Genomic DNA, 11,380 nt, shown 5'->3' on the forward strand with positions numbered 1-11,380 from the left:
ATGAATATGCATGAGCACAGGCGGTACGGCCGGGGACGGCGCTCCTCGGTGAGGATCCCCTCGCCCAGCACCCCCGAGGGGAGGCGGGCGGGCCGCACCGGTAACCGGGCTCCCTCGCTACGGGCGGCAAGAAGAGCGAGCGAGAGCCTCTTCAACGCTTCTCGGCGCCTTTGCCGTGAACGGCGGGTGCGGCGGGCGCGCGGCCCCCCAGGGAGAGAAGGGCAGATGGAAAAGGCAGTTCCGCTTGGCCAAAGGCTCAGCAACTGTGAAGGAGCATTAACAAGTTCCACTGGTTGCGAGGCTTGCAAAGGAAATATAATTTGATGACTTTCCTCCTCCTAGGCCAGAAAAGAGGCAGGCATGGTCTACGTGCACCAGGTAGCCATACCACATTTTGTATCAGCCGTAAGGAACACCACCCCGAGGTGTAGGAGAGGAGGCACACGTTAGAACAAATCCAGTTTTATAGCCCTAGGGCTAGGGCTTCTCCAGAACTGATTTGGAAAGCCAGGGTATTTTTAGGCACTGGTTCTTCCGGGAGGAGGGTGGAAAAGGCACGCTCTCTCCAGCAGACACACTAATTCTGTACAAATCCACTGCTTTGGCTCATCGTGCAGCAGATCCCCTGCCCACAACAGTAGGGAACTTCACAGTTTCATCTCCCTTCCCCCCCCTCCCTTGTTAGGGTCTAATTTCTTTTTTTGTGAGGAGAATAAACTTTCCTCTATTTTCTTGAGAGAAAAAAGTATTTTGGATAAAACAGATTACATATATCAAGCCATATTCCATGCTTCTCTGATCTATTAGATAAAAACGAAGAGGCAAGTCGGACACTTTCTTCAGGGGAAGATGGCACATGATGGTGCCCTCAAGCCAGGTATAAGAACTCTCCTCTTCTGCTGCGTTCCACCTCTAACAGAGTAGGGCAGGTTGGCTGAGACAAGGACAACTGAGAACAAAGCAAAACAAAACCCATGAAATAAAACCCACACAGGAAACGCTGCTTCAAAATTTCTATATTATTTACTTTTAAGCAACAGTCCAGCTTTGTGAAATTACAACACACACTTTAAAGGATGAGATTTTCACCTCATGGTCAAGCACCAGCATGATCATGCACAGCATTGAGTCAGTTGTAAAAAAAATGCCCCGTAATTTTTATTTATATGATCCACTCCACCTTTACTGAATAAAGTCTGAATAAATCCCCTCCTAGCATTAGGCCAGGCGGCTCTGGTCATCAGCCCTCTGTTTGGCACATACCCTGCTTCGTAGTAGTCCAGTATCAAGATTTTTTGATTTTTTTTTTTTAAAGGCAGCATGGTGTACATTAACCACTTTACGATTTATATGGCACAGCAGGGCTCAAGGCATTTACCACATGCAGTCAATGAAGCCTTTTAGATCCCCAAATCCCACATGTGGAGGAAGGGACTGCTCTTGCTGATTGTTTGCTGGCCTGTTTAACCAGGATTCTAGACCCTTGTAAAGCTAAGGGGTTCTAAAAAAGCTCAGTACAAAAACCCTCTAAGCACACTTAGAACCAATCTACTCTCCTTTGAATTACATCACTATACTTCATAAAGCTTTCCCTCAAGTCTATCACTAGAAAACACTCATGTCAATTCCAGTAGATCTGGGGGAAACACAGGACAGAAGTGGAAAAAAACCTTGATCTCAAAAAAAAAAAAAAGATGGAGTACATAAAGTGCTTCTTTTTAATTAAAGAAATTTGAGATGTACAGTCAGGCTCAAGTTGTGCAGTTCACAAGCATGGGGGAAAGAAACAGACACGAGTTCGAAACAGTCAGGAAGGGAAAGGTTTAACCGAGGACTAGGCTGGACTTGCCACCGGGTGGATTTCTCCTGGACGGTGCTGGTGCTACTGGGCTAGGAACAGGTGCAGCAGGCAGGGATTTCTCTTCATTCTGACCTGGGGCAGCTTCTACATCAGCCTCAGTGTTTTCTAGAAGAAAAGAAGCTTTTAAAGTGTTTGATGTGGATGATGAAAGCCAGATGTTTCGCTGGCTTATACAGAAGATCAGCTCCTGTAAGTTCTCTCCAGGCTTACAGACACACTCGGAGTGCTGCTGTGACCTGCTGGCAGGACAGACTTCAGCGCTCTGAAGTGTTTTTCAGATGAACTCTGGGGCCTTACAGTTCCGTTTCAGGCATTCAAGAGCCACATTCACTCAGCTGCTATTAGAGGACCCCAGCAATATATTATTTTTTTTTTTTAATGACAAGCAGCTTTAGTCTTAAGTCTTGTACATATTATTAGTCAGCGTATGACTATGACAATTGTGTCAAGTCTGAGCAGGTGCTGGAAACCAAGTCACAGAAGCACCAGTATTTGTAAGCAAGAGCTCAGATTCAAACTACATTCCCAATTTCGTAACTAGGGGGAAGAGGATCTGACACACACTTCTGAGGCTTCACACAGAACAGACTAGGGACTAGCCATGCATGGGTAGGCGCCGATCATACATTCCCTGGAAAGCACATGATAGTTTCATCTAGTTTAAATACTTGTGAACAACCACAAGTGAAGACAGGACACAGAAGGAATTCTTCACAGGAAGCACTTCAGATACTGTAGCAAATAACTAACGTACCTGCTTCATTGACAATTAATTCATGAGCACAACAAGTATATTAGCACCTCACATTGTTATAGATTAACACAATTATGAGCCAAAGGCCCAAATCAGCACCAAGTAGCCCCCTGATACTTGGTGGGGCGAGTGGAGTGGAGCTTCACCACCAGCTCTGTGAAGACGTACTTCATCTGTTTTTTTTAACAGACCTCTTAGTTTCATCTAATGATCACTAGTTCTTGCTTTGGAGGATCTGGGGAACAGCTGCACATTCACCTTAACCTCCACCTTCATGATTTAGTAAATCTTGATCATGTTCCTTCTCCCCCAGCCTTCTCTTCAAACTGAAGAGGCACAGCCATTTTAGTCTCTCCTCATAAAGCAGCTGCTGCACCTCTTACCTTTCCCATTACCTTCCTCTGCCCCTTGTTTACCTCCACTGCAACCTTCTGGCCTTTACATTTCAAGGACTGTATACATGATTCAAGATGTGGGCATATCATTGTTTATAGAGGCAAAACAATGTCTTGTTTCCCATTCTCTCCCTGATGATATTCAACGTTTTGCTGGCACCTCCAAACATTCCAGAGAACTTCCAGTAATAAGACTCAAGGCAGATCCTGGGAGTTAACTGCTGCACAGAGCTGAACACAAGACTGGCATGGATTAGGTGTTGGGGTTCTCCCCCCCCCTCCCCAATGCATTACTTTAGACTTACTTATATAAAGATTATTCTGCCACCTTTTTACCTGCCTACCTTGTTTAAGTTGAGTCCTTCTGACAGTTAGATTTTCTCACCATCAGCACATTTGGCTACTTGAAAGAGCTAATATTACCAACAAAATTGGAGATGTCACTGTTCATTACCTTTTCCAGGTCACAGATGAAGGCACTGAGTAAAACTAGTCCCAGCATCACTTCCCATGGCTCATTTTTCTAACCTGAAAAGCAATCACTAAGCCCTACCCTTTGCCTCCTATTCTTTAGCCACCTTCTATCCACAGGAGCAGCTTTCCTCAAATCCTGTGGCAACTCAGTTTTTTGTGGGTTTGGGGTTGTTTTGGTTTTTTTTTACTTTGGGGTGGTTTTTTTGTTTTGTTTTTAATAACCTTTGATGCAGAATTTTATCAGAAACACTGAAAACCCACTCAGTTCACTGAACTCCCTGTATCCATGCTTATAATAATATCAAAGAACTCCAGCAGCTTCGTATAGTCTCCATGCAGTCAGAAATAATCTACAATATAGATTCTCTGCTGTATTCATTAACCCACAGGCACATCTGAACAAAACAGTTAATACAAAGTTCTAAGCTTGAAGCTTCTGTAGCTCATGTGTACCACCGCCTGCTTACTCAGCAAGCAGCCATGCCCGCTGTTCGTACAGCGCTAAATGCTCCATTGTCTGTGCCTTCAGCAGACAGTCCAACTGCTGTGCAGTGCTCAGGATGATGATCTGTCCACCAAATGCCAGGCTCCACCTTCCTGTGTATCATGTAAAGTCAGTCATCACTGGGGACAGTCAATTGAGTGCTGTTTCGTTCTCCTTAGCTAGTCACATTCATTAAGTACACAGTGCTAACTGAATTGTCACAAAAGAAACAAGAACTACTATCACAGGAGACCTTGAGGAAGTTTCTATGGCATTTAGAGGCTCATGTAGACAGCTAATATACACATCAGCACTTCCCACATAATCAAGGTATAAATAAGTTTGCTAACCTAATAAAGTGGTAAATGCAACAGGATCTGATAAAATGTTAAAGTTCTTCCCTTATCAGAAAGGGTATAATCTCTGAAACAGCTTTCTACCGAGTATACTGCAAGCCATTGGAAACTTTGATGCACAGAAGGGAACTACGGCTTCCAAATGGTAAGCAAGAACACTGCTGCAAAGGAAAAAGTTTTCTTCCCCTAGACAGACATGATTAAATAAATATGCGTATCCCACCTGACACCTACTTGGGGCTTTATACTCAGTTACATACAGAACATAATTTCCAAATTCAGAAGAACAAACATTCTTTAATGATGGAAACCTATTAAAAACCTAGTTATGCTGTGAACTCGTAAGCAGACAGCCTTTATTTGGAGGTGTATTCATTCAGCCCCTTTCAAACCCCAGAGACAGCTCTACAACATCAAGTACAAAGTCACACGTGCGACAGGTGGGATGTTCACCAGCTCATGTCTACAGCAATATCAAGTGTTGGAGCGACACAGCTAGCTCAACAAGACTCTGCTCCGTTAAGCTACAATACCCAAAGCTATCAACACTAGAAATTAATTTAACAATTCATTAAAATTCTCAGGTATCTGCCACAGAAACCACGTCCAGGAAGCATTAACTTTCTATTCCTTCCTAAGTACCATCAGTGGAAGTTTAACATTCAAACCTTTGCCTGTCACCTTTACTTCATCTTGACCATCTTAAACTTAATTTTTAGTCATGGCCACAACAGTAAACAACCCTAGTTACTTTCCAGTAACACTTTTTTTTTTTTTTTAAAACCACCTCCCACCATACATTTACTTGGTACTTGGTAAGAACTTCTTTCACTGTCACCTACCAGAAACAAACCAAAAGTCAACAAATATGACATGTGTTAAAATGGGAACTTGTTCTAAGAGTCAGGAATATAATTTTGTACTCAAAGTTTCAGTCAGCTGTTGCTAACCCAGGCAGCCCTATTTCTGCTTCCTCCCATCCCATCTCTTCTTGCTTCACCACTGCTTGCAGGCTCTCACCTGACCCCATGGTGAGCTGGTTTAAACAAGCACCAGGAGAAGCAGCAGAGCCCTTAGATAAGTTTAGTCTATTATCAGACCACATCCTCCTACTTGAGGCATAAACTCTGAATGCCTACAGTGCCCGTAAAGATCAGACAGACATGGGAAAGAAATACTAAAGAAGCCTGTGTAGTTTGATTAGAAGCAGCCTAATCAAGATGGATACCACAAACAGATACCACTTAGAGGTAGTTAAAAACATTCTGGAAAAACTCTCACCATCCCAGCAAGTCGTTTCAGGACATGGAACTGCTAATGGCTTTAATGATCTCCCACAACTCCTAAGTGTTGAAAGTAGCACCTAGAAAGTACCCGGTCAGCATATGCATTCCTCTCATCAGGAAGTAAGCTATTCTTAAGGTGAATCTTACAAAGGAGAGATTTCCAGCCTCAGAGCTAGAAAAAACACTTCAAGGTTAACATGCATGCTGCTAGGGGAAATGCCTCTGTTTACATTAAATTTGCAGTATGCATATGAACTTCCTTGGCAAAAATCAGCATTTAAAAAGCAACAGGAATTTAAAAGCTAGTTAATGCAGACACTTGCAGATGCAGTAGCTGGTTTTGATTATTTCTGTGAATGTACTGTTTGCTGTATGAGAAGACAATAGGAAAGAAGTAAATTGCTAAACTAAAATCCATTAAGTTGACTGTACTATTTAGTTATAAGCTACTATAAACAGCAGTATAGTCTTTCAATCACTGAACTCTTTGCAAGATGGTATCCACCTTGCCTTCTAGTACTTAAACAAATCTTGACACCAACTGCTGCTGGCAAAATAAATGAACAGGACTGTTCTCATTTTTAACCTGATGACTAACAGGCACTCTGCCATTTCATTCCATATCCAGACTTCCACTGAAGTAGTCAGGTCACTTTATTGATTCAATGGATTCAAGGGGCAGCCCCAAGCTGTCTCTCTCCTAATACATGGCCATTTATATCTCCTGTATCTTCTATTTCAAAAGTGCCTAACTGCAAAAGGCTTTTACTAGAAGAGTCTGAAGGAGTTACTCACCAGAAGTTTCACCACCACCATCTCCTCCCTAGAAGAGAGAGAAACACATTATATCTCACATTTCACAATGTATTTCCCCCTCCATCGAGAGGGTACTCAACACTCCACGTTATGACCGCAGAAGCCAGGCACGCCGCTCTACCTAACAACACTTTGAGTGACAGACCCAATGAAGCGCTTTTAGACCAGCAACTGGCTCTTAGGGACAGATATCAGAGTGGCATGGTGGGTTCTGCATATATATTTCTGCAGATTAATATTATGGGTTTGTAAGCACCGAGTCTTACAGAGTGATTAATTTAATTTCATCAGCTGTTTATTTACCTAACATCCTTTTAAAAGAAGTTTAAATAGATGCTACTGAAGAAATTCTGATGACCTGTAACATGTGACATACTTGTTATTCCCACACTGTGAAGGACGCGGGTGGGCAAGAGCACTTTATAACAAACAGCATCCTTCATGAGGCAGCACTGACAGTAACCAGAACATTGTAACTGCCGAGCAGTAGCAACAGGAAAGTTATACTGTAAGCAATTAACAATAGTTCAGTTTCCCCTCCTTTCTATTAACTCCCGCATCAAACATTTATCTGTTAGCAAGGCCAAGAGCATTTGTTCTATCCAGGATACTTGACTTCATTTGTGAAATACAGATCAGTTTTTTGCAACATTACTGATAAAGTTTCCTTCACTAAACAGTTAAACATTCTTTTCATACTGAATATGTTCACAAGCTGCAACTTGACACAAAGATACAGAAAGTCTTCCAGCAGCATCCAAGGCTCCTCAATGGCATGAGGTTTTATCAACTTCCACAGATTTAACATTGTTAATTACATAGTGAAACTGCAGTCATCAGGATATAAATGCACAGACACATGCAAATATATCGCCTTAAGTCTCAGACTGGGCTACAGTACATTAGCTCCAGCTTCTGCTGTTTGTAGCTGGAACTACTGCATAAAATTAAAGTATTCCGCATTGGAAGAATCTGTTTGCAAAGCTGAGAACCACAGTATTTAATACAATTAAGGAGAAAATAGAATTAGACTAAACAGTTTATTTTTGTTTTCTGTGGTAGCAGCTATAAATTTGATCTCACTTATATTTGCTAAATTGGAACAAGACATTTTCTGCAACAAAGAACAATTTCATGGCTCAAAGCGCCTATTAACAAAAATGGGTTAAACTGATGATCAATGCTAATTATCAAAATAAAACTTGCTGTTTATAACTCATGATGCAAAAGGTATCTGCCACAACATTTGAGATCAACAATTTACCTACCCAGTTCTTTTCAGAAAAACCTAACGCTGAAGAGCTTTAAAGAACAAGGTTTCTTTTTTTCCCCCTCTAGAATTTTTTTATGTAAGTGCAGTCTACCCTAGATTCCTGTTTTTCTAAGTTTAGAGGAATTGTTACTCTTCATCCTGGTTTTCCCATTAAATGTAATCCTACATCAAGCAAACCCCACGTTAACACTACAAATCACGCTCTCTATTGCTACCAAGTAGACAGTTTACATAGAAAGTAACACACCTGATGGTATTATTAAAGACAGTAACAGAAATAAAACAAGCATTCAGGCTACCGAGGTAAGTACTTGTTGGGATGTAAAACCAAGTCCTTTGTCAGTCAACAGATCCACAGTTTGTTGTGGGTAACTATTTCTAAAATCTGTACACACACACACCCACACACCCACCCCCACACACACCCACACACCCACCCACCCCCCGAGGCTAGATTTCACACCACTTCATTACTGTCTCATCAATAAGAAGAGTTAAGAGCTCTAGAAAGTAGTCCTTTTAGAAAAATCCAGCCCTTCATCAACATACTGTAAGACTATCAGGTGGAATAGAGAACCTTCAGGAAAAGAACAGATTCAAATCCTACAATGCTTCCAACTGTGCGAGCATCAGTGATAAAACCATCACACACAGAGCGTGAACTGTCCCATTATCAGGCTCTTTGTAGTTAATGTACTGACCTTAGGATCTACAAAGTCTCCACAGTTTGCATCAGTTGAGTTTCTTCTTTGTGGTCCAGATGATTCACAGTCTTCTCTGATTTCACCTGGCTTAGTCCCTACAAGCAGAGATTGATTCTAATCAGGTTGCAAGATAAACTTACTGGGAAAGCGGATCATAAATAGTCAGGGGTTTTGGGGGTTTGGGTGTTTTTTGTTTGTTTGTTTTTAAATTAAAGCTCTACCATTCTAAGATGTCCTGGTCCTTTAGATACTGTCTCACAAATTACTGTCTTACAACAGCATCTCATGCACCAACTCTGGACATTTAAACAGATGAAAACTAGGGTCCCAAAGCCAAACATACTGGAAGTGCTTTGCCGAAATGGAAGCTTAATCCCAGCTGTGAGTACAACGCAAAGCTAAACTTCCTTTGATTAATCAAGACAAATCAGTGCTACTCCAAATACTGAGACAAGTTCACCTTACTGTGATTTGATTAACTTGGAGAAACTGCATCCAAAATACAATTCGCTGCTTGCAACATCTATGCCCAAGACTTGCATTAAAAAAAAAACCAACTCTGGAAGCAACTCAAAATGACAAATAAAAAAATCCCATGCAAGTAGACATCATTTATAGCCCTAAACTATCAAGTAGGAAGCGAACTCTGGTTTCCACACCGAGCCACCGGCAGCTTCAGGCTGATACAAAAAAATGAATTAATGCATGTCAGCAGATCTGGAAACAAAGCACTACTTTCTTACCTGATGATTTAGCCCAGGAAGGTGGGTTTTCTTCAGGAGTTCCGAAGATGCTGGATGCCATTTTGTTCCTTCGCATGGGTTGTTCTTTTGGTTCATCAAAACCCAAGGAAAAGTTGGACCCACCACCAGGAGGACGCAGCACTCTGGAGAGAGAGTCAGCTTTACAACCTTGCATGTACCATTACTAAGGTGCACTCCAACATATAAAACAAGACTAATAAGCCAAAAGATCATTGTTGGCTCTTGTAATGGGCAGTCATACAAGCTAAATTCTGTCCAAACAGAAACTACGCACAACGACTGTATTATGCATTGGCTTTTACCAAATGACACAGACTGTTAAGTCTTCAGCGCATAACTTGAACTATAAAGGTAAGCTGCCTGCCAGCATTCAATCCAGGCACTGTATCTCCACTACTCTTCTCTTTAGCAACACTTACAAAAATAAAATGCTCCTGCACTCTACTTGTGCCCTCGCTTTACTAGGTGTCAACAAGAGCTGCGGCTACCAGTCTTCACTCTGAGACAATTTAAAAAGGTGGGGGGGAAGGTATGTGGGCACATCACATTCCAGCTTTTTTTTTTTTTTTTTTTTTTTTTTAAAGAGAGCCCTGTGAAGGCTAACATTAATCTTCAAACTGACAGCACAGCAAAGCCTAAAGTTTGGCATATGAGCCAAAGTACTGGTTGCATCACTGATGACTGGGGCTGCAGCCTTTATCTAGATTTGTTTCATTGGAAAAACCCTCAAGCCTGCAGCATGCTAGACTTAAAAGATGCAATTAAACAGTTTTAAGTTAGACTATTATTAGGAGAAACACATATACAAAGCTCCAGATAGATAACCTAAATCTAGCAATCTTATATTAGACAGACACAAAAGAAGCCTGCCTGGTACTTCATGAGCTATATCATGGTCTGCTTTCCAACTTGCAGAAATCAACCAAAATTAACAGCAGCAAAATAAATCTTGAAATGTAAATTCCTTCAGATCTTATTTTCTTAAGCATGAGATCTTTTCAAGGCTGATGTGTTAGCTGGAGAAGCCAGACAAAAGCCAGGAAAATAAAAATGTGTAAGGCCATATGAGAACTGTCACAACCCCCAGAGAGATGCGAGTACACAAACAGAACTGGGCTTTCAAGACATCCAGTGCTCTGAAATGAAGACCAGAACAAACTAGGAAAGGTGTGCACTTCATCTTCTTTTCAAATAATTTAATAAATTAAACTAGAACTTTGCAACAGAAAACAGTAGACAGCTTGTTAATGCACCAAACCTAGGAATTCAACACAAAGAACATGTCTGATTTTACAGTGTCATCACCATCAGTAAGAGCATTCAGATCTTTTGAGACTTCGTGCCTACTACATTCCAGATGCAACACAGAAGCACTTCTCCAGTCTACAGAGCTCAAACAACACAACAGCAAGAAAAATTCACAAAGGTGTTTGGCACGGATATTTAGTGTTACTTAACTAGCCAACTACTTTTCCTTACAAAATTATTCTCTAAAGTTCTAATTACTAATGCTAAGCTGCTAATGGGAGGATCCCAGTAGATTGTATAGTATGTTTTAAGAATCCAAGAACATTTTTGCAACTTGCTTTGTCTCCTTTCTGAATTAAGAGATATGGTATAATGGTCTTGAATCGCTCCATTATCTTTTTTTCCCAGAGGAAAAGTCCTGGTATAGAAGGTTTATTTTCTTAGTTGCATCTGTTGCACTTACTAATTTGAACAACTGTCTGTTCAAAGGAGGGCTTACTCCCACATCTTAGATCACCTTTATTTTACCAGAGTAGTGAAACCAGTACTCTCTTAACAACACAACAGTTTCCACTGACAATCTTAATGAAATTAACAGGAGAGGCAATTGAAGGAAAAAAAGCCATCACTCAAACTGTTAAAGAAGAATAATCCCAATTGCCAACCTCAGCTAGAGGTTGGCAGATTTTATTAGAAGCCTCTCACAGCCCTGAAATGTTGTAACATGCTTCAAGAAAGCCACATTTGACACTTCGAGCAATGAACCACTCTTAAAATTGCACCCAATACCCGGTGATGCATACTGAAAATTCACCCGCAGCTCCATCCAGGAAGCACTCTTGTAAAGCGTTGGGGGTTTTTTGCCTTGTTTTAAAATGCGCCCCAAAAAGCTGAAAGCAAACAGGAAGCATCGCCTTTGTCGGGCCAAAACCTTACAGAAAAAAAAAAAAAAGAGACGCGATCCT

General features: G+C 41.3%; 1 protein-coding gene across 1 annotated transcript; it reads right to left on the bottom strand.

Annotated features, from left to right (window-relative positions):
- Window positions 1–1,000: 1,000 nt before the first annotated feature.
- HN1 (hematological and neurological expressed 1) lies at window positions 1,001–9,321 on the bottom strand. Its single transcript, XM_009323755.1, has 4 exons — window positions 9,147–9,321; window positions 8,401–8,498; window positions 6,406–6,433; window positions 1,001–1,966 (listed from the first exon to the last, which is right to left on the bottom strand). The coding sequence occupies exons 1-4, from the start codon at window positions 9,319–9,321 to the stop codon at window positions 1,824–1,826; spliced, it is 444 nt and encodes a 147-aa protein (XP_009322030.1). The 3' UTR covers window positions 1,001–1,823.
- Between the last annotated feature and the right edge of the window lie 2,059 nt (window positions 9,322–11,380).

This window comes from Pygoscelis adeliae, unplaced genomic scaffold (genome assembly GCF_000699105.1).
Source record: "Pygoscelis adeliae isolate BGI_AS28 unplaced genomic scaffold, ASM69910v1 Scaffold75, whole genome shotgun sequence".
Classification (NCBI taxonomy): domain Eukaryota; kingdom Metazoa; phylum Chordata; class Aves; order Sphenisciformes; family Spheniscidae; genus Pygoscelis; species Pygoscelis adeliae.

Bases quoted from the DNA above. Each gene is read 5' to 3' on its own strand.
- HN1 (XM_009323755.1), bottom strand. From the start codon at position 9,321: ATGCAAGGTTGTAAAGCTGACTCTCTCTCCAGAGTGCTGCGTCCTCCT. The intron at 6,434-8,400 runs GTCAGTACATTA...TCTCTCTTCTAG, and splicing joins GAGACTTTGTAGATCCTAAG to GGAGGAGATGGTGGTGGTGA. The intron at 1,967-6,405 runs GTGAGTAACTCC...CTTTTCTTCTAG, and splicing joins TGGTGGTGGTGAAACTTCTG to AAAACACTGAGGCTGATGTA.